Below are 24,000 nucleotides of genomic sequence, written 5' to 3'. Positions count from 1 at the left end.
AGAAGCGAGCAAGGCATCTGTGTTCAGTTCCGGACGTAGCGATACCTCCCTGGACTGTTGGACATTTCAGGGAGGATTTTTCAGAGACCACAGATGAACAGGATTATAGTTTTGCCACATCTCTAAAAGACGATCCTGAAAATACTTAAAACACTCATAGCTGCCCCGTTCTCCTCCAGGGAACCAATTATGCCCTTATCCAAACAGCTGTGCGTTTCTGCACTGGCCCTCTGGCAGCTCTTGTTTTTCACCGGAAAGCAATTCGGAGAGTACCTTAACCGGTCCAAGTTCTGTGATGAAATCTTAATTAAAACTCTGCAAAATCATCTCCCCGAATTCCCCAAGAATTCCTTTCTTGGCGGTCGAGAGCATTGACCTTTTTAATACAGGTGTGTGATATCCAGCACTCAAGAGTACATAGTCAAACTGTCCCCAGACTAGAGCAATAGATCAAAATGCCTTTTTGGGTCCAGAATAGCAGCTCCTAGGATTTCAAGCAACATGTGTCCTTTGCCCCGCAGTTCAATCTGTCCTGTGAGCACGACGCCTGTTATCTCAGTACAATTTTAACATGAATGTAAGCAATTCTGCTTTAACTACCATGGTTGGGCCTTTATGAGCCCATGAATCAAAACACACACCGGTAATCAAAGAAAATCTTCCCATGTGGTCCATCTTTCAAACAAGACTATTGTGCATACCACAAAGTGCTTTCCAAAAATAAAAGAGGGGCACCTGTGTGGCTCAGTCGGTTAAGCCTCCGACTTCAGCTTAGGTCATGATGTCACAGTTCGTGAGTTCAAGCCCCATGTCGGGCTCTGTGCTGACAGTTCAGAGCCTGGAATCTGCTTCAGATTCTGTCTCCCTCTCTTTCTACCCCTCCCCTGCTCATTCTCTCTCTCTCAAAAATAAACATTTAAAAAAATTTTTTTAAATAAAAAAGGGGCGCCTGGGTGGCTCAGTCGGTTAAGTGTCTGACTTCAGCTCAGGTCATGATCTCACGGTCCGAGAGTTTGAGCCCCACATCGGGGCTCCCTCTCTCTCTGCCCCTCCCCTGTTCATGCTCTGTCTCTCTCTGTCTCAAAAATAAATAAACGTTAAAAAAAATTAAAAAAAAAAATAAAAGAAACAAGGCAAAAAAAAAAAAAAAAAAAAAAGGAAAAACCCACAATATTATATCAAGAGTAATACATAAGAATAATATCAAAAGTAAAAAAAGAAAAATTTAATGTTTGGAAGAGAAAAAAACCCAAACATGGTTTAGGACATTTCCAATCAGAAAATTTGAAAGGTGCTTTTGACATCACATGCTTTTCTGATGCTTTTGTTACCATTAAAGTGGACCGCTTTTAACAATGCCTCTTGTCTAAAGATCAGACTTTTAGTCACATAGAAAATAGCATCAAAGCAAGAAGCAAACTTCTCAGAGCTAAGAGCACTAGAGCAAAGCCCAGGCCTCTCTCCACCCTTTTTTTTTTGTTTTGTTTTGTTTTGTTTTTAAGAAAAAGTATGGGATTTTTCTTGGGCTTAATGAAAGTAGTTTTCAGTAACCGATCTGAAGAAAGGATGCAGAAAGCATGTAGAAGTAGCCTAACCCAGGGAACATTCTGGGCAACCTTGTTCCGGTCCCTGATGTGCTAACACTGGGGAGACGTGAAGGACACTGGCTCTGGTGTCATTCAAGTCACTCAACCTCTGTGGATCTGATTTCTCACCTGTGAAATGGGGATAATAGGTCCACAAATCCCTTATTTACAATTCCAAGATGGAACATTCAAAGAATATCAGAATTTTTTTGTGATGCATTTGGAGCAAAACTGCCGTGAACGGAGTTGTGGGGGTTCATAGTCCTCACTTAACTCCGCTTGGTAGGAACGTTCACGTTACCCTTAGAAATACGAGCGGGCTTCACCATGGAGCGCTGCTCATATGATGTCCTATATGGTGCATGTAACATCTGACCTTTTCAAAATCCCAAACCAATCTCTATTCTCAAATATATGTGGACCCAAGGATTTCCAGGAAGTTTTGAGAACTCATGCCTTTGCTTCGTGGGGTTGTTCTGCAGATAAACATGGGGTTCTGTGAATAAAGCCGTTAGCTTCGTGGTTGGCCATGCGGTAAGAGATTCACGTCACTTGCTCTAGTTTTCAGTAAAGAAAATAACAAAAGCATAGGTGCCACATACAGCACAGGCAAGGTAAGTCTTCTTTTGACTTTCTGCCATCAGGAAAGTGGGGCACCTGGGTGGCTCGGTCGGTTAAGTGTCAGACTCTCTCGTGGTTCGTGGGATGGAGCCCCACGTCGGGCTCTCTGCGGACAGCACAAAGCCTGCTTGGGATTCTCTGTGCCCCCCTCTCTTTGCCCCTCCCCATTTACAACATGTACACTTTCTTTCTCTCTCTCTCTCAAAACAAATAAACGTTAAAAAAAAAGTAAAGTTGATAGCATCTTTTGAAGGCGATTAAAGGCAAAAGAGAAGTTCAATAGTTTTGGACATTTGCCCATCTAGAAGGCTTTTCTTTTGAGTTTTGGTTCTTGAGTAAACTTCAGTTATTTGGAAAATTAAATAGCACGGACTTTTTCATTTTCTAAAATGCCAGGTAAATCACGATGCATTAAATTGCTCACAGCCCAAAATGGAGAAATGTTAAAGTTTTTGAAAAGATAAAGCTTGGGAGGGTGATGTCAGCGAGGGGGCCGAATAAGTCCCTCGCTTGTGTCCCACCCTCAACAACAATGGCTGGGCATCTATTCACAGACGGAAGTGCCTTTGTGGGGGCTTTGAGGTCCAGGTAGGAGCCTGGGAAACCCTGGAGGCGCCCAAGATCGAGGAGAACCGTCTTGAGAAGGCAGATCGGCACCCAGAGGACTGCCGGGCCCATGGGGAGTCCTGGCAGCAGAATCAGCGGCAGCTACAGCCCCATTTGGCTTTGGTTCGGTCCCAGCGCCACCCAGCGACCCGGGAGGAGTTACGGCCACCGGTGCATGGGGTGATAGGCACGTAGACCTCCGGAAGTGGCCTGCGAACCAGCTCCAGCCGCTTGGCTGGAGCCCAGGAACCCTTGGAGATAAGCCCACCCAACTTAGCAGAATCTGAAAGGGCCCTGTAACTGGGCTGCATGAATAGTCCGGCTGCACCCCTGAAGGGCCTCATACAAAACTACCATAGTATCCAGCAATCCTGCTCCTGGGTGTATGTCCAAAGGAGATGAGTCACTACATTTTTTTAATGTTCATTTTTGAGAGACAGAGAGACAGAGTATGAGAAGGGGAGGGGCACAGAGAGAGAGAGGGAGACACAGAATCCGAAGCACAACTCCAGGCTCTGAGCTGTCAGCACAGAATCTGATGCGGGGCTCAAACTCACGAACCATGAGATCATGACCTGAGCCGAAGTCAGATGCTTAACCGACTGAGCCCCCCAGGTGCCCCGAGATGAATCACTGTCTTGAAGAGACATCTGCAACTCCATTGTTATTGCGGCATTATTTATAATACCCAAGAAATACAAACAACCTAAATGTCTGTCCATCCACACACGAATGGATAAAAGATGTGGTTTATATACACAATGGAGTATTATTTGGCCTTTACCAGGAAGGAAATTCTGCCATTTGCAACAACATGGATGGGCCTCGAGGGCATTATTCTAAGTGAAACCAGTCAGATGGAGAAAGACATATGCTGAACGATCTCACCTATATGTGGAATTTCCAAAAGGCCAAACTCATGGAAAAGAGTATAGAATAATGGTTGCCAGGGGCTGAGGGCAGGGCGTTGGCGGAAATGGGGAGATACTGGTCAAAGGGTACAAACAACTAATTAAAAGGTGAAGAAGGTCTGGGGAACCTACTATTCAGCATGGTGACTACAGGTGACAACACTGTTACATACTTGAAAATGTGTCACGAGAGTAGATCTTACGTGTTTTTATCACACACACACACACACACACCCCATTGTAACTAGGTGAGGGTGATGTGTTAACTAACCTTATTGTGGTGGTCACCCCCTAATACATGCATGTATCAACTCATCAAGTTGTAGATCTTCAACGTACACAATGTTATAGGTCAATTATATTGCAACACAAGTCGGGGGGAGGGTAAGATGAACCTACATAAGCTCCAACACCAACCTGCCTTATCTTATTCGACCGTGCAGCTCTGGGGTCAGGTTACAAGCTCCTATGAGTCTTACAAACCAAAGGGCAATCAGTGTGGGAAAGACTCCATAATAACACTGTTCTCTGTTAACTCCCAGGAAAACAAATCTCCGGCGCGAAAAGCACAGATTCAAGCAAACACAAAATGCTGGGGGCTGGGGATGCCGTCTGCCGAAAGTCCGGAGGAGTTGAACTCAAGTCCGTTTGTACTCCAGCTCAAAGCTGCCCACACGGGGGGATGTCTGCAGAGCCACATGGGCCCAGACCAAGCACCTCAGCCAAGCCTCTCAAGGGGAAAAGCAAGTCTGCCCCTGAGGGATCATCGCCAAATCCTTCACTTTTAGTCAGCCTGCGTCACCACTAAAGCTCCCATTGGGGGCACTTTCTGCCTTGTTTTTGAAGACCACAGCTCGGGAACGAGTGTCCGTGAACCAGGGCCTTTGTCCTCAGAGTAACCTTCACAGCCGATTTGTGCCCAAGAGGCTGTTCGTGTTCCACTAAAACACTGAGGCCTGCGGATGTCGTGTGCAGTGGCATTGACTGATTCTCAGTGTGGAAACTTGTGACTTTGAATTTCCTGACTCAGCCGTAAAGCCTGAAATCACATTTTGTTAACAGTGACTGGTCTACTTGGAGGAAAAACAAAAGGGGCTATTAATATCTGGAGGAGATTTAAGAACAAAGTTGAACGGATGGTTTCTTCAATTACTCCAGACACCATCTCGTCTTCGTTCACCTGGCAAAGCCCAACTGGCTCCGGGGGAAGGTGCTTCCTTCTCAGCAGCTCTAGGCTTTTCTGCATTAGATGCACGATGCTAAAAACTTGACTTCATAGACGTTGAAGCGAATAGTATTTGTTTAAGCTAAACTCTTGAGGCCAAGAGGCATCCAACTGAAGTTCTTCCAAAAACAGGAAGTTGTCCTAAGGAAAACTCCTTTGCTGGATGCCTGGCGGTCCAGGGGTCTCGCTCCAATCCCCGATGATGATGGTTCCTGCCGGTGTCTTTTCCTGTCCCTGTGCTGCTGGCCTTGCGAGGAGGAAGGGCACACACTCGGCCTGTTTTCTGTGCTGGAGCCCTCGTGAGAGGGCCAGCAGCCTTCTCTTTGACTAAGATCCCACCATGACTCATTCTCTTGCTACTTCTCAGCCTCCTGGGAACACAAAATCTCTAGTTCAACTCACGCTTCCGGCCACATGACACAAGGGAGAGCCAGCGTGTTACCTCTGGTGGTTTCTTTTAGAAGCAGCTGTGGAGGTATCTGGTAGGTTGGGAAAAAGCCAGTGAGGTCTACCTAGGTCTGTGGGGAAACGCTGGGCCACTGAAAACCATTTGGGCATTAGTTTGAACTCCACCTCAATAGAGTCCAAAAATTTACTGCCTAAATTCTCAAAATTCAAATAGAACTCACTGGTACCTTCTGGCGTGTGTGTTAGTGTTGCTGGGCTCAAGTCAGTTTACGTCTTCCTCCAAGGTAACATAAAGCTTGTTAGTTATGAATGTTTTCATCAAGCCATGATGTCACCTTACTGGTGATGCCCAGGCTCAACAAGGTCATGAAGGTTGCCCTTGGGAAAGTCTACTCAGCCACAAGTGGGCTTTTGTCTTGCATGTACCACTCTCCACAGTAGGCACACACGTCCTAAGGACTCCAAAGATGATTTATGATTAAGGTTTTTTTTTTTAATGTTTATTTATTTTTGAGAGACAGAGAGGGAAGGAGAGAGACACAGAGCATGAGTGAGGGAGGGGCAGGAAGAGAGAGGGAGACAGAATCCGAAACAGGCTCCAGGCTCCAAGCTGTCAGCACAGAGCCCGACACGGGGCTTGAACTCCTGAACCGTGAGATCATGACCTAAGCCCAAGTCAGATGCTTCACTGCTTAACAGACTGAGCCACCCAGGCACCCCTGTGATGAAGCTTTCAAGAGATTCTGCGATGCCTAAATCCCAAGCCAGCTAGCTTGCGGGAAACTTGAAGGGCAGAGAGCAGCAGGTGGGTGGGAGACTCCAAATCTGCCACGCTGGGCAAATGGCACAGACTTCCAACTCCACATCTGGAGCCTTGGGGGTGGAGGTCGGCTAGCCCTCCTTGGGAGACCGGGGATTTGGACAAATTGTCTTCTTCTGCTTCTCCGGCTACTTTTGTGTAAATCCCGTACTCTGGCACCCAGCCTGTCGAGGCTGTTGTGAGAGCAAAAGGGACAATTTTTGTCAAAACGCTTGTACTCTTGGTTCTCCTCTGGGCTAAAGGCAGCCCTAGCAATTCTCCTTCCCTGCAGGCCGAACACGTAAGACCCAGCAGAGGATCTCCTTCCCGGAGGACCAGAGACATCCCCCTACTAATTCCTATCTGGGACCCAAAAGATTGTCACTTGCTGCCAAAAACCCAAACGAAAAGGAAACTGAAGTTTTTGATAGCAGCTTATAACGAGAGTTGGTTCGCACCATCAGGATAGCACTGGTGTTAAAATGTTGTAACACGTTACTGAGAGGTTTTCTGATGTGCTCGGGTTACCAAACCTAAACCATTTCCATGGTCAGTCCTGAATCAAAGCTGGCACCGAAAGGCAAATAAATACAATTAGCTCAGAAGAGGTATGGTTGGGCCCCGCTGCTTCTACTGCCGATGCCCCGGCGAGAAGTGACCCGGAGCTTGTGGGACGCCGCTCCACGGATTGCTCAGGAGCTGGAGGGCTACAGAAACGAGCCTCCAAAAGTATCGAGGCTTTTGTTTTGTTTTGTTACCAACGTCTTTATAACTGTAATTTCTCACTTAATGCTGGGCAAGGAACTCTACACATTTCCTTACAGCTGCCAAAAAGACCCAAAGACAAATACTCTAAGTCGCATCTTTTGTTTCTGGGTTATACGGCCCCAGGGGAAGATCATCCAGATTGAGGATGCAAATGGCCCGTGATAATGGAGGGGACCACCGATGGTCTAGCTGCTTACGTGGGCACGGCCTCTCTGCCCAGAATGCCACCGTCTGACCGTGGGGCATCAATTTCCCCTGCTCGTGGCTGTGACGTCCCGGGATTTCGTGGCTACGTGAGATGGTTTAAAGCTGAGTTTCTTGAGATCTCATGGCTTACAGGGCTGCAAGTTAGTGTCGGCACACACCCTCCAGAACAAGGCTGGACCTTTAGCAGCTTGTTGGACACGAAACCGTCTTGCTAAGAAGTGGCCCAAGAGTGGGGTGTTTCTCTGTAAAAACTTGAACGATCTTGGACTTTGTCACGGCACGCTTTATCTGCCAATCTCGGGACAAAGTCTTGATGGCTTCTTCAGTCTGAGTTTCTATTTCTTGCTATTTCTACGTGAGTCAGTCTTCCAGTCCCACACCACTGTTCTTTCCCTGGAACCAAGTTTTCTCTGGTTCTGGGTGTTTCCTATCTCAGTACTTCTTCAGACTGCCAGACCGCACTCGGAGCGAAAAGCAACGTAAACCAAGGTGTAATTACAACATCAAGATTTTTGTGCAGATCCATCCAGGCCTGAGATTTCTACCGAAGCCATAAAAATCTAATCTGATAAAACCTGGGGAAAGAGAGGAAGCTGATGTTAAGTTTCAAAGGCTGAGTCTATATGTATGCATCCACCTCAACTTTTAATCCAGTAGAGAACAAGCCAGTATTTTGGATCTCCCTAAAGAGACAAGTGACGGGCAGCAGAGACTTCACCACCCGACACCAAAGGGGAAATTCCACCTCCTTGAGGCAGTACTTTCTCCTTCTAGAGGCACAAACATGGTATTGTCGTAGTCCTTGGACTCGAGGGATTTTTTAAAAACTCCGGATCTCTATACTTTTTTTTTTTTTTTTAAATTACTGTGATTTATTTATTTATTTTTTAATTTTTTTTTTAACATTTATTTATTTTGAGACAGAGAGAGACAGAGCATGAAGGGGGGAGGGTCAGAGAGAGGGAGACACAGAATCGGAAGCAGGCTCCAGGCTCTGAGCCATCAGCCCAGAGCCCGACGCGGGGCTCGAACTCACAGACCGCGAGATCGTGACCTGAGCTGAAGTCGGCCGCTTAACCGACTGAGCCACCCAGGCGCCCCCGGATCTCTATACTTTTAAAGAAATCTTAGTAAGGCTGCACAGAAATGGGAGCTAAGAATCCTTTAAAATGTTATCATCTGATGCGGTAGCACTCACAGTACCCACACTCCGAAGCAATGCTTCCAGCCGTGTGGGGGAACACTGCTGAAATCTGGCACCTAAAGAGTCCGTCTGGGTCACAGCTGATCACTGAGCCCACTCCAGTCCACGGTGGGGGCTCCAACCCCAGCCTTCCTTCTACCCAGCGGATCCCTAAAATGCCAGGTTTATGAGCCTCCGGAATTTAGAATTCTCTAAGCCCCTCCTCATGTCCAATGTTCACATGCCCCACTAGCGGCAGCCCGTAGGGCCTCATGCTTTCAACCACTCCCATGTATTACAGCGGAAACGTTTCCCAAACCCAAGTGGCTAGACATGGTATGTGGGGGCTAAATCGAACAGTCCAATATGGTAGCCGTTAGCCACGTGCAGCTACTGGATCCTTCAAATGCAGTTAGTGTGACTAACAAACTTAGCCCCCCCCCCCCCCCAAATTGATTTCAATGGAGTGAAATTTAGCCACAAACGGCTAGTGGAACCATACCGAACAGCTCAGCTCTAAAGCATTCGAGTAACACTGACAACGTTTCGAGAGACCGTATTTGTACAAACCAAGGAGACACTCAATAATTGTTTGGTAGCAACATGTCCTCGCTAACGTCCATCTGCTCTCCCCTCCCGTTCTTGTCAAGTGAAAATAAAAACAGAACTAAGACGGCGGTAACAATAAAGCCCACGCGACGACCCCAGTCTCCCTTGAATAAAACTAGTAATTTTTAGCATATAGGAGTGGCAAAGTCACAGACAAAAAACAAACCAAAGTCAGCAAAACAAAGAATTAGAAATAAGCATCCTAGAAGTTATTTTATGTTTAATGCTTAAAAGTCTGAATGCACAAACAATCTACCGTTATAGAAGTACTGGTGGTCAATACGATGCATTAGAACTATGTACAATGCACAGTTTAGTATCAAAATCTTTCTACACTGTAGAGTTTTACGAAACTGTTAATGACATCAAACACTAAGCACTTAAGACACCATTTTTTTTTCTGCTACCACATTAGGAACGTCAATGGACAGTCCATTTCAACTTGCAGCATCCATCCATTTCTAGTATGAAATTAAGTAATTTTCTACTTGTACAATAAAGTTTATCTACACGGTTCTCTTGATTTTGATCCATAGCAGCAAAGGCACTGTACATCAGCAGATCCACAGACTTAAAAGATTTTTAAAGCATTCAAACAAAAAATAATAATAAAAAAAAAAAGGAGTCACATATCATAGTTGAACAGCAACAACAACAACATAAAAGATAACACAATGTTTCTGGCACAATGGCACAGCCCGCGTCCGTTTCGGGGACATCCAACTAAGACAGGGAAAGAACCGGAGGTAAAGAAAGCAAGTCCTCCTCCCAGGTGAGAGTCCATTCTTTCTGGTTTTCAGAGGGAGGTCCTTGCAAATCTCCTCTGCTGTCCTCGTTTTGTAAAAGACTTGCCTTGCACAGCAGGAGGAATCCTCCCCTGAGTCTGTGCAGTTCCCGAAGAACATGCCAAAAAATAGCCCATAATTTCTCGTTAATGACAAAATTGCCCAAAGGTATACATCTCCCTTTGCAAAGAAACGTGGCAAAAATATCCGGAAGGGATTAAGTTCTCTCTTTAGGCCAGATTTAATTTGTTCATCTGTCTATAATACAATAAAAAAAGGAATTAAAAACTTATTACAAAGACACTTGTCAACGAGTCAAAAAAGAAAAAGGAGAAGTCCAATTACTTTTATCAAATAGAATCTAAAGCTATAGATATATTTGTTAAAGTTGTCCAAATAGACTCAAATGAATACGACGTGGCCTGTCAGGTTCTAATCGTTCAAATTTCCAAACATTTAAAGTAGAAAACAAAAACAAAAACAAAAATCTAACAACACAGCAACATATTGCTTCCATATGTAATTATACATTTCACGTCTCTATACAGTCCTTAGTCTACACTTAGTGACATTTTTAATCAATTATTTTAAACCTTCCTTTCCCCTCCTTTGCCAAAAAAAGGAGGGGAGGGGTATCAAATACAACGCATCTTCATTATCAATGCAGGAGCAGACAGCTTTATTCAGTCAAAGTTAGAAAGCCTTCTTTAAACAAAATAAATATATTACAGATATAATACATAATTCAAGATTCCGTCACGGTTAAGTATGGTTCTTCCATGTTCTTCCGAGTAGAGAGCTGAAGATTTGGTATCACAGGTTCTTAATGGGTATTCACAATTCAACAGCGAGGAGGAAGTAGGGGTAAGAGGCGGGATCAAACCCCACAGCTGCAGCCAGCGTGTGGAATCCTTGGTTTTAGATGCAGGGGAAGAGGAGGACAGAACAAAGTGCTACAGGGAGAAGGGGTCCAGTTCGCATGAAGATTTGTCCTTAATAAATAACTTCATAAACCGTGGCCTTCTTGTCCCCAGAGCCAGTGACAATGTATTTGTCATCCACAGAGATGTCACAGCTAAGCACCGATGAGGATTCTTTGGACTAGGAAGGAAACAGACACAAAGGTTAGGTACTGAAGGACAAACCCACGAGGCAGGACTAGAAAACACCCGGCGGAAGAGTGTGACACGTCCCGCTGTCCCGACGGGAGCGCCAAGGCAGGAAAGACGGGCCGGGCACCTCCTTAAACGGCGGGGCCAGGGGCACTTCTCAGGACGCCGCCCCGAGATAGGCTACGGGCTCCTGCACTGGGGCCGTGGGGCAGCAGGCAGGCCGGGTGTACGGGCGGTGGGGCCGAAGAAGCCACACCCGGTTCCCGATCCTGTGCTCCACACGGTCAAGGGCGGGAAACCCTCAACCTCAGTCAGTCGGCTTGGACTCAGGTCGAGCTGTGGAACACCGGACAAGTCACTCGACCCGTCTGAGCCTCCTTCCCTGACAAGCAGGTAAAGACATCTTGCCTGCCCGCCACCTCAGAGGGTTGCCTCAGAGTTCAAGTGGAAAATGGCATCAAAAACACCACATCTTTTGACATCGGGAATGTAAAAATATTTGTAATAGAAAGTCTCATTTTCTCCTGTGTGAAAAAAGAATGCCAACTGTACATACTTAAGACTTCTGGATACCGTCTTCAACTACACTACCTTCAAGGAGTTCAATGTCAACTTTGAACTGAACTGTGCTAAACAAAACCCCACAAGATTTTATTTTATTTTTTTTAAGTTTATTTGAGAGAGAGAGAGAGAGAGAGCGAGCGAGCGAGCATGTGGGGGAGGTGAGAAGGGGCAGATAAAGAAGGGATGGAGAGGGAGAATCCCAAGCAGGCTCTGTGCTGTCAGTGTGGAGCCCAACAAGGGGCTCCATCTCACGAACTGTGAGATCATGACCTGAGCTGAAATCAAGAGTCAGACGCTGAACCGACTGAGCCACCCAGGCGCCCCTAAACTTCACAGGATTTTAACCAGAACTCTGAACACACACACACACACACACACACACACACACACACACACACACACAATCTGACATGCAGATGCTAACCCATTATCAGTGTTTCTCAAACTTTTTGGACTGTAATCTGTAATAAATCCGTTTTACTTCACAACCCATTATACACATAAGATATTCACACACTTGTAAAAGATCCAGGCGCCTGGGCGGCTCAGTCGGTTAAGTGTCCGACTTCGGCTCAGGTCATGATCTTGCGGTTCGTGAGTTCAAGCCCCGCGTCGGGTCTGTGCTGACAGTTCAGAGCCTGGAGACTGTTTCAGATTCTGTGTCTCCCTCTCTCTCTCTGACCCTCCCCCATTCATGCTGTCTTTCTCTGTCTCAAAAATAAATAAACGTTAAAAAAAAAAAAAAAAAAAAAAGATCCACTCTAAGATTTTATAGATACACACATACACATACACATACACACACACACACACACACACATATACACATACATGTACATATATTTAAGTCCTGGTTGGGACCACCAGAAAGGGTTTAACCCATAATACAGAAAAAACATTGTATTAAATTATAAACTTCATGGCAGCAAGAACTAGCTGTTTTTGTCCTGTTGATTATCTTGCACAGTATTTTCACTCAATATATATACTTTTGGATTCAACTGCATTGATCTGCTCTATGATGACTTAATACTACTCATTCGAGAAAACTGCAAATCTGTTTCTATTCCTAAAAAAAAAAAAAAAAAAAATTCGAAGTACAGGTTAAAAAAAGGTGGTCTTCTTTAACTCGTCTATGAGATTTACACGTAACAGCCAGAGAGCAGCGAGACTGTGCGTGAGCACACGGGGTACCATGTCTACCATTTGGTCCTCCTATAAATAATTTCACACTGTACACCAAGGACCACTGATTCAATAAGAATACACATTTATGAAATTAATCAAGATTTACTAAACTTTTCCGGAACACTCTTCTTCGGGGAAAAAAGCCCAAAGAAATAACAATACTAATAGAAGTATTCAAGCAATACGCCCAGACTTTTTAAATGTAAGCATTTTAAAGATGTAACCCCCACATGAAAATCACAGAAGACGTAAAACCTCTACTCTCGTGTATAAACGGGACTGAGGTGTGAAGAGTTAGCGTATCAGGCACGGTGTCTCGGCTCTGGGCTCACAGAGAACTGGAGACCATCCCCGCCCTCCACGGCTTGTGGCTAGGACACTAGCCTCCCTCACGCAGAGTATTCTGGTCTGTACGACAGGTGAATCACAACCCCTGCCTCTTAGAACACTGAGGGGCCTTATTAACCTGACAGAACGCACAGAGCGAGCTTGGGTGACCCACTGCCATGCAGCGAGCGCACAGAAGTGGTAGCTAAACAAGTTAATGTTACCTGGAATATACTGGCTCCATAAGGTGTTCTCCAGGCATTCAGAAGGTTGTCCTTTCCAGTGCTTACAAACCATTTGCCTACAGAAAGAGGGGTTTTGTTCGTGTGACGTCATCAGATACCGGAGATGTGCTTTATATAGAGCACCCAACCATTCACAGAAAACCCATCTCATTTGCAACAAAAGTTTCTTTTCACGGGAAAAATAAAGCTCACTCTCCTAGATTTAGTGAGTTATTTATACTTACAAGAAGGGTAAAGTGGATTAGTACACAGCGTTAGAGACACAGCAAGTATGTATAAGAAAGTAATGTAATTTTGAAGAGGGACACGTTAATAAACTAAAGGGGTGGAGTAAAACGCATCAGCGGGAGGGCAGAAGGAGGGATTCTGGCCGACAGGAGGGGACTACTCACCACAATGGGCAAACTTGAGCGACAGCACACAGCTCTCATGGAGATGTAGCTGGTATTTGTCTGGCTTGGTGACATGTAGCACTTCCACGTTACTGTTCTCCATCCCCACTGCGAGCCACTCTCCAGTTGGGCAGTAGCCGAGAGAAAAGATCTAGAATTAAAACAGGTGATAGTGACGGTGACTAGGGAAGAGCACCTCCTTTAACCGGGAGGTACTGTTTCCTCTGGGGATAGATACTACTCCAATTATGAAAGACGTCAAGATAATTTGAATTGTATGGGAAGAAAACACAGCCAAATCCTAAGGTAATGCAATACAACTCCACAACAGAATTTATTAGCCATTTATGTAAAATCCAATATATTAATCCTTTAATAAAATATACACTATGGTATTTTGACAGAAAACAATGAAATTTTCAGTTATCTAACCTAGAGTCAAAAATGACTTCATCACCTGGTAAATGACTTAAACCTTAAGCACGTCCTATATTTCACAAGACCATGGCGTCTAAAAGGTCACGGGCACAAGACCAGACCTGTGAGGTGAAGTCATGCTGCTGTAGCTGCCGCCCTTCGCGCAGGTCCCAGGACCTGACCGTGTTGTCCAGGCCGCCCGTCCAGAGCTTGGTGCCATCATTAGAAATGTCAATACAGCTGGCCCCATCTGTGTGGCCCTGGAATTGCCTGAAAATGTCAAAATGGAGTGAAAACCCCTGAAAAGTTAGTTTTTAGGTGAACTCAACTCAGAGTTTGAAAAGTTAGTTTTTAGGTGAACTCAACTCAGGAGTTCGTCAGTGCAGCCACCGTGGAAAACAGTACGGAGCTTCCTCAAAAAATCAGAAGTAGAAACAGTATATGATTCAGTACTTCTACTACTACTGGTATTTACCCAAGGAAACACCAATTCAAAAAGATGTATGCACCCCTATGTTGATTGCAGCATTATTTGTAATAGCCAAGATACGGAAGCGGCTCAAGTGTCCACTGATAAATGGATACGACGTGGTATAGATACACAGTAGAGTATTACTCAGCCATAAAAAAGTCCTTACCATTTGCAACAGCATGGATAGAGCTAGAGTATAATGCTAAGTGAAATAAGTCAAAGAAAGATAAACAGCATATGATTTCACTCATATGTAGAATTTAAGAAACGAATGAACAAAAAAAAAAAAAAAAAAAAAAGGATGACCAAAAACCAGACTCCTAGAAAACAAACTGGTGGTTGCCAGAGGGGAGGTGGGAGAGGGGACAGATAAGCAAAGATGACTAAGAGTACACTTACATGATAAGCACTTAGTAACTGGTGAATCATTATTTTGCATATTGAAACTAATATAACACTGAATGTTAATTATACTTCAATAAAAAAATTTAGAATTCCTCAGGGATCAATATCATTGCCAGTCTTATAGATTTCATTTGGATTTACTGTATTTTCTAATTATTCAAAGTAATAATAAAGCATATACATAGATTGAAGTTTAGTTAAGATGTTGTATTTCCTGCACTTTTTATTTCTGAATACTTAGGAAGTACTCTTCATACCAAAAAACGATTAATATAACCAATGGGGAAAAAAATCTCCAACAGAAGTAAACAAAAGAAAACACAGAGCTACATGTATATGCACTAACCAAAAATACTTTAAGATCTATTATATCATTGTGATATGAAGGAAAGAATTTAAAAAAAATTTTTTAACATTTATTTATTTTTGAGAGAGAAAGAGACAGAGCATGAGCAGGGGTAGGGGCAGAGAGATAGATAGGGAGACACAGAAGCCGAAGCAGGCTCCAGGCTCTGAGCTGTCAGCATGGAGCCCAACTGGGGGCTCGAAGTCACAAACCGTGAGATCGTGACCTGAGCTGAAGGTGGACGCTTAACCGACTGAGCCACCCAGGCGCCCCCGAAGGAAAGAATTTAAGAAGTCAGGAACATCTTCCCTTCTACAAAAGCTACGAGGAGGGGAAGGGAGCAGCAGAGCGAATTTTGCCAGGGCACAACAATGCAACTGTACGAGGCTACGTAAGAAAAACGGCCATGCTCTCAGATAAGGCACATGGAAAGAAACGCAGTGTGGTTCAGCTGCCCCAGGAGCTGGTGGAATGTACAAAAGACACTGGGGGAAGGAGAGATTAGAAGCAATTTCTTGTAAGAGCCTTACCCAAGATGAAACAAATGACGACTACTTTGTTTTTGGAATCATACTTAGAGCTCAGTCCTGCAAAATATCTGACGGATGGACAGTGGAGGCCTCTTCTCCTGACACACTCCCTCGAACTCACAGCTAGGCTTGATTACAATCCTCTCACACCCTTCGGCGGATCACACCTCTTGCTTCCTGCTCTTGTGGGTGCTGACATCTGGAGACTCATTTCAGGGCTTTACCTATCAACGCCAACCCTATACAATTTCACTTCTTAAAACAGACATCTCAGTGCATCTATCCATCCTCAAACATGGGACTACAGATAATCTAGACCATTTCAGAGCAAGTAGCACAAAGCCTGGGCCCATGGTAGGTGTTCGACGGTTATCTGCTGAACGAATGAATGTGTGGGCTACACGTGGCACAAAGGACAGTGTCATGTGCTGTGAATCTTCTCAGTGAGTGTCTATCCACAATAATGGCTGGTTAGCAAGCACAGATGGCAAATTACAGATGTCTAACGAGCTCATGAGGTCATGGGAATATTATGTACATTAATTATGTACATTAATTATGTAAAAATGACCTCATTTTTTAAAAACCCAACTTGGTGATGCTCAGGACAACATCCAAAAAAAGCAAAGAAAGAAAACAAGCCCTCATTTTTTAAGATCAGAAGTGTAGAAAATAGGATTCTACATTACTAATTTGTTTCCAGCATCTTAAAAGAGACCTGTTCCTAACACTTTTTAGTACGATAATTGTTATTTCATCTTTTTAGACGCACACAGCTCTTTGGCCCAGAGTGGTAAAATCAGCTCCCCTCATGCCCTGGTAAGAGATCTTGCCGACTCACCTCACCAGCGTCTGGTTGTGCAGGTCCCAGACCGCGATGTTGCCGTCACTGCAGCACGAGAAGCAGACCTTGGAGTCGGGGCTGATGGCCAGGGCGTAGCACGCAGGGGCCGAGGACGTCAGCTCCGCCTTGATGCGCGGGGTCGGAGCCGCCAGGTCCCAGATGGACAGAGTGCTGGCTTCCCCTCCCACGATGAGGGTGCGACCGTCAGGGAGCAATCGGCAGGAACGGATGTAGTTATCCCTGTTCTGTAGAGACAAAAACCATCAAGAGATCACTCATGGGGAAAGGAAAACAGCATTAACATGAGAGCAGAAATCCATAAAAGTATTGTGTTCCCTCCTGGTTTTAATGAGCCATTTTTACTTATGACAATGATAAAGTGGATTAATGCTAGAAAATTACATGAAATTAGGGAAGTACTTAAACTTGATCTACAAATTTAGTGCTGAGATATTTAATCTTAATTAGCATGAAAATGCAAAGATCTAGACCCAACTCCCACCACCACCAAATCACCCAGCTGCCTCAGTCATTTGCACACAAAGACACATGCACACAATGCGGGGGCCCTCACAATCCCGGAGCAGCCACATCTGGGGACCTGGGTCCCCTGGCACACTCCACCTGGCCAGTGAAAGGTCCTCCTGACACCGCCAGAGGGTCAGGGGTCAGAGACGTGGAGTCTCCTCCCTTCCGGCCTGCGTTAGCTGGCTGACGGGCGGCCGGGGCTGATCAAGCATCATCAACCGGGGGCAAGACCCCATCAAGGACTGTTAAGGGACAGGAAAAAAAAGGCCCCTTCCAGCTCGTTAGGCTCTGGGAATGCTGTGTGCGTCAGGCATGTGACGCAGACCTAACACTGCACTGCGGCGAGAGCGCTACCGCCGGTCTAAGGAAGAACGTCCAAGTGAGGTTTCAAACACAACACAGGGGCAGGTGCCCAGGAGACAGCTAAGGGGGTTCTCTAGTCTCGTCTCACAATGTGACAGACTGAGAGAGCCAGGGGCATGCTCACAGAAACCCTCCCGGGCTTCGACTTTTCCTCACCTCCCTTACCAGACAGGAAAGCAGGTGGCGGGTCGGTGCCCGTGCACTGGACCGGGTGAATGGAAGCTGTCCTGGGGCACGTGCCACCAAGACCTGCTGACTCTGCCCCGGGGAACTAAAAGATGCCTCCTCAGCAGCACTCTGAACCTCCACGCGAAAGGCCACCAAGCGGTGAGGACAACTACCCACTTGAGATCAACTCTGTGTGCTGCTTGTACACCCAAGTCTCTCACTGTCCCATCCTATTTCCGCATCAAGTTCGCTCACCAGACAGTCGAGCTGAGACACGGGGCTCTTGTTGCCGGGGTGGCTGATGTCCCAGACCTTGACGCAGCCCTTCCCGCCCGTGTACACGTGTCTCGTGGGGTTGCTGATGGTCACCGCGCACACCACCTCCCCGTGGTTCAGGGTGTTGATCTGGCGCGCGTGGCGGGGGATGCCGGGTCCGATGAGGGCGTCGGGGGGGAAAGGGACGGGCTGCATCTGACCGTCCGCGGTGACGTGGAAGGAGTATGCTCTATGGTAGTGGGGAGGAGAAAAAAATAGGAAGAGGGGAATGCAAAAAATGTTACTTAACTGATCGACGTAACGAGATGAAAAATAAAACATTTGTAGTGCTACTTGTGATTTGCAAAGAAATCATATTTACCTACTATAGTAGAAAGAACATCATTTTCAGAGTCACAGAGCTAGCTCTATGATCAAATTCTCAGGCCGACCCTTCACTAGCTGCTGTGTGACTTACGTAGTTACTTAGCCTTTCTGAACCTCAGTTTTAAACTTCAAAAGGGGGAGCATGCTACCCATACTTCCTGGAGAATTAAACAGGACAGCCAACGTCTAGCATAACACCTACTCCTTCAGGGTGCTCAGCAAACCTGCACTGCTCTCTGCTATGGGTCATTCAGAAGCCTGTGAGAAGATTCTGCCTGTCTCTCAATTCGATCAAGTGGTTTACTAATGGGGATCAATAAGCCCAAGTTATCAAGCTTTAAGGAGTTAAGGGCATCTAGGCCTACGTTGTGAAATGACCTACGTGCCCTACACACAAACCACAGACTTGACCATCACTAATTCAAGTAATTCCCAAGGGAGCTGGAACCTGAAAAGGCACCCTATGTGACCACCACAGAGGCCGACCTTGTGAGCGCCTATCAGCAGCTCCTTTTCTAGTTCATTTCCAGGAAAAGCTCTATATGGGAAAGCATTTGGTTCCAAAATACAACTTAAGTTAGAACATCTCCCTCAACACACCCCTGTTTTTAGGGTGCAGAGGTTAGGAAGGGCACCTCAGTGAGGCTACTGCGAAGCAGGGGCTGGGGGGAGAGGGCTGGACCCATCCTCTACCACAGGCGATAGCTCATTTTGGAAATTATGTCATTCTACTTTGGCGTGAAGCTTTGGAATGCGCTCTGTTTATAGAAAGAAGTTAACGAAAGACGTACCCAGGGAAAGCGTCTGTGGGTACACAAAGGATTGGAGCTTGGACCGATCAGGGAAGTTTTAGAATCAAGCCAGTTTATGGTTCCTCAATACAAAAATTTACAGGCTAGTCACCTAAATTCATCAAAATGCAGCCCATTACTGAGGGGCCCTGAGTGTCCTCAGAAAGGATGATGCGAACATGTGGCCGTGGAAGATGTGGTGCCAGGTAGTGGAGGGCTTTTTCTTTCTCTGTAAACAACAGAGAAAGGCACAGGACTGGGTTGTAGAAGAAAAGTAGTAGGTCAGATTGCTGAGGGGGAAGGAAGCAGGAAACTAGGAAGACAAGAGACAGAAGACATTGCCTTGTCAAATCAAAAGGACTTGGGAGATACACAGGACGTGCAACCCGAGAGAGAAGTACTGAGGAGGGCTCTAAAGCTTGGAACCCAGATGACTTAGGTAGCCCACGATACATCAGTCAAGTGTCAGGGAATCATGACTGAAAGGTATGCACGCAGGGAGGAAAATGGTTTGGTTTTCTCTAACGTGAGGGCAGTCAGGAACCCTAACAACTCAGAAGGAAGTCAAGTAATGTGATTCAGGAGAGAGGTTAGGTTAGAAGGACAACGCATTAAGTTTTTTTTTTTTTAGTGTTTATTTTTGAGAGAGAGAGAGCGCAAGCAGGGCAGGAGCAGAGACAGAGGGAGACACAATCTGAAGCAGGCTCCAGGCTCTGAACTGTCAGCCCAGAGCCCTAAGTGGGGCTTGAACCCACGAACTGTGAGCCCATGACCTGAGATGAAGTCAGACGCTTAACCAACTGAGCCACCCGGGCGCCCCTGTGCGTGCTTATCGACTAAAAGTGACAGTTGAAACTAAGGGAACAGAAACAATAATCTTGCGGCAGATTACGCAGTCAACAGACTACATGCAGGACCTAAGGGAATGCTTCCGTCTACAGAACCTTGACCAGCAAGAGCAGTCAGAGACGTGGATAACTGAGAGAGATGATCAAGGTCGGGGAGGAGAGGATGGTCAATCAAAGAGATTCAACCATTCAACACGGACTTTTTAAGTTTCTTTATTTTGAGAGAGACAAAATTCCAAGCAGGCTCTGTACCGACAGCACGGAGCCCGACATGGGGCTCAAACTCAGGAACCACAACATCATGACCTAAGCTGAGAACAAGAGTTGGATGCTTAACCAACGGAGACACCCAGGGGCCCCTCAACTCGTACTTCTTGTGTACCCCAGCACACCAAGCACCATGCTGGCCAGACTGGGGTTACAACAGAAAGAAAAAAGCCATATCCCCGGTTCTCCTGAGGTTACAGCCTGTGGAGAGTGGGCGGCAGGTAGGCAGAGGGGCAGGTTCATTAATGAGATATTCACATAAAGAAATATTAAAATGTTAGATGGTCAATGCTATGAACAGTGGAAGTGCATGGTACCGTGACAATCTGACAGAGTGAGGAAATGGTGTAAAGAAGACGGTGTGAGGAGGTGTGTGACAAACATGAAGGCCAGAGTGAGACCGAATGCTTATTATCTACTCGGAAACTATTAATTAAGTGCCTAGTATGAACCAGGTGCTATCAGGTGCTGGGGAATCAGAGGTGAATAAAGTAGACCAAGTCCCTATCCTCCAGGCCCACATCTAGAATGGAAAGCAGACATCATATATAAGGAGATAAATCAGTAACCTCAGATTCCATCAGATGCCGACACACACACACACACACACACACACACATACACATGAGCTGCACAGGTCTGGGGCAGCATATGAGCACAGACATGAAGGAAGGACACAGGCCCTACACACATCGAGGGGGGAACATGCCAGGAAGAGGAACAAGACACAGTCTCTGAAGCAGAACCAAGTGGGAATGCTCGAGTGTACTCAGTGGAGAGGGGCAGGTTGGAGACGAGAGGGCAGCGTTAAAAAGGGCCCGGCAGGCTGTGAAGAGGAGTGTGGGTGTTATTCTGGGCAGAAGGGGAAGTCACAGGAGACTCAGGGGCAGGAGTGACAGGATTCAGTTAATGTTTTCAAGTGCTGTTCTGGCTGCTGGGTGAGGAGCGGATTGTAGGGGGCACAATAGAAAAAGGGAAACCAGACAGGAGTTCTGTGCAGTGATCTAAGGGACAAGCCAGTGGCTAGGGTTTGGGAGACAGTGAGACAGCTGGGAACAGATTTGCAACGCAAAAGATCACTCTGGCCAGGTGGAGGTAGAGAAGGGTGTGCTGGATGGGACACTGGGACTCCGGAGATGACACAGGGAGGGGCAGGGACGACATCTTCCTTGTGATCCTACAAGTAGGTAACTGAACTCAAAGGGAGAAGCTAGAGGGGACATGGTCCAAGCCACGAGACGAGGTTACTGGGGGTTGACCTTGTGAACACCAGAGTCGCCTGGGATGATGGCAGGTTCCAAGTGGAGGAAGACCCTAAGCCAAGGGTCCAGTCTTTAATAAACTGGGAAAATCCCCCAACGAAGTGGAAGGGGGGGAGGGTACAATCCAATGGCACAAGCCTGGAAGGGTTAGAGTTTTCCCAAAAAGGTAAAGGAGTTCGGTTCTAGAACACACTGCAAGGGGTGTGGGGTGATGACAGCCTTTATTACCCCACCACTGGCCCTGAGGATTTTGGGATATGAAACAAATGAAGGGGCATCCCCTCAGAGAGGCTCCCCTTGGGAGAGAGCTGGGTGTCAATCAGGCAAGGAGGGAAAGGCAGCAATACTTGGAGAGAAAGGCTGAGATTCTGAGGAATGACAAAGGAGGAAAAGGCTAATTGATTTAGCAATTAAAGAGGTCATGAAGACTAAATCTTAAAAGAAGGCAGGGGAAGGTTATTCCAAGTTTAGATGGTGTTATACATTCTTAATGATAATTTACTTGAAAAGCCATCCCTTCTCTCCTCTCTAGTATCACTAAATGGTTTTTAAAGAGCTTTGAGAATTAAAATAGTTAAGAAACTAGGCACACAACTTCTTTTGAGGTTTTTGATAGGACATTCTTCAACTCAACCGCGACCACTCTGTGAGCACCTACTATGTTCCTGGAGATCCTTTAATAAGAATTTCAAGAACCTACCTGTGTTAAAGATATAATGTGGTCGTCTGTTTGCTGTTAGCACACGTAAGATACTCAAGACTGGAAACAATAAAACTCTAGTACACACTTATCAGATTTCAACAAACTCTTTGATGTGTAGCTAGCAAAGTATACTGAAATGTGTACTGAAAGCCAATCTTTCTAAAACTCAGAGAAACCCAGGCTTGAAGCACTATTCTTTCTCTGTCTCATTAATTTCATCAGTAAGGACCGTTTAGCCACATGCTTGGATACCGACATCATGCTAAGAATACAAAATCAGGGAAGGCACTGGTCTTGCCCACTAGGGGCTTCTAATCTAGGAAGTATGACGAGAAAAGCATAGAAGTGACCACAATACCAGGCGGAAGATAAGAAATACGAGGTTTTGTGGTGGTTCAAAAAGAAAAGACAAAGCTGACATTTCAATAGTGACACGGTAGTACACATGGGTTTTGTGGAATGGAAGGATCTCACCAAAGAGGGAGGAAGACAGAAAAACAACTCCAGGGGGTGGAAATAGCAGAGAGCAAGGGCTCTAAAAGGATAAGGTACAATGATGGAAATTCCTGGACTGGTTTTAATCCAAGGATTCATTTATTTATTTATTTATTTATTTATTTATTTATTTATTTATTTTTAAATTTATTTTTTTTTTCCAACATTTATTTATTTTTGGGACAGAGAGAGACAGAGCATGAACAGGGGAGGGGCAGAGAGACAGGGAGACACAGAATCGGAAACAGGCTCCAAGGCTCTGAGCCATCAGCCCAGAGCCCGACGCGGGGCTCGAACTCACAGACCGCGAGATCGTGACCTGGCTGAAGTCGGACGCTTAACCGATTGCGCCACCCAGGCACCCCCAAGGATTCATTTATTTAATAATGATTACACAGAGGAGTGGTTGAGGGAGCTGGCCCGAGTACAGTCTGATCAAATGTGTACATATGTGTATATATATTGATATGTATCTATATGTATAGAAACTCAATGTATCGACACCTAACGCTATAAAGGGGAGGGCCTAGAATGCCAGCCTGACAACTCGACAAACAGAATTCACTGAATTCTTTTTTTTTCTTTTTTTTAAAGTTCATTTTTTATTTTGAGAGAGAGGGAAAGAGAAAATCCCAAGCAGGCTCCATGCTCTGCACTGGGCCCAACACAGGGCTTGCTCTCAACCACCGTGAGATCATGAGCTGAGCCAAAATCAAGAGTTGGACACTTACCCGATGGAGTCACCCAGGCACCCCTCACCACAGGGTTTTTGGAGCGAGAACAGGTAGGACATCACTGGGGCAACTGACAGAATAAATTTGATAGCAAGGAACACATGGGTAGGAGAAGTAAGAGACAATTATTCCAATAATCTAGATGCAAGGCAGTGGGGGACCTGAACTAGGTTAGGCTAAGGAAACCACACTAAAAGTAACAGCGGATATAAAATTCTGTAGGACATAATGAATGAGATGTGAGGAAGGAGCCAATAACTGAGTTTCTGAGCTTAGGAAACAAGAACCAGAATGCCAGTAGTCCTGATGGGCAATTCGGGAGGAAGACCCAGTGTGGGGAAGCATCGTGATACGATGAACTTGAAGTGTGAATAACACACTCAAGATGTCCGAGATGTCCGGCCATTAAGTAGCAACGTAGGGCCGGAGGGAGAGGGTACAGGGCACCAGAGAATATGGTGACCCACACTCTTCCAAAACACACACACACACGCATACGCACATGTGTGTGCAGCAGGCAAAAGCACTAAGAACTAAGAATGGCTAAGGAAGACTGTAAGGAGAACAGAAGCAGCTTGGACTTTCTGACAGAACTATATACTTCGAACAATCAAGGCATCTGCAAATGGCTCTTTTTAAAACTTGTGCA

At 45.7% G+C, this 24,000-nt stretch overlaps 1 protein-coding gene across 14 annotated transcripts in view; it reads right to left on the bottom strand.

The window, feature by feature from the left end:
• Window positions 1-9,123: 9,123 nt before the first annotated feature.
• LOC123593423 (transducin-like enhancer protein 4) overlaps window positions 9,124-24,000 on the bottom strand; it is a 142,479-nt gene continuing 127,602 nt past the window's right edge. For 13 of the 14 annotated variants that reach the window (XM_045469185.1, XM_045469188.1, XM_045469187.1 and 10 more), the window contains 6 exons: window positions 17,865-18,114; window positions 16,548-16,795; window positions 14,076-14,223; window positions 13,537-13,687; window positions 13,124-13,200; window positions 9,124-10,809 (listed from right to left, as the gene is read on the bottom strand). In XM_045469185.1, coding sequence (XP_045325141.1) covers window positions 10,702-10,809; window positions 13,124-13,200; window positions 13,537-13,687; window positions 14,076-14,223; window positions 16,548-16,795; window positions 17,865-18,114 — 982 coding nt within the window. In that variant the 3' untranslated portion in view covers window positions 9,124-10,701. The remainder of the gene's footprint in view (window positions 10,810-13,123; window positions 13,201-13,536; window positions 13,688-14,075; window positions 14,224-16,547; window positions 16,796-17,864; window positions 18,115-24,000) is intronic. The other variant, XR_006710310.1, reaches the window with a different exon arrangement.

The sequence above is a fragment of the Leopardus geoffroyi genome, chromosome D4 (genome assembly GCF_018350155.1).
Source record: "Leopardus geoffroyi isolate Oge1 chromosome D4, O.geoffroyi_Oge1_pat1.0, whole genome shotgun sequence".
In the NCBI taxonomy this organism is placed as follows: domain Eukaryota; kingdom Metazoa; phylum Chordata; class Mammalia; order Carnivora; family Felidae; genus Leopardus; species Leopardus geoffroyi.
This window is presented reverse-complemented; position numbering and strand designations above follow the sequence as displayed.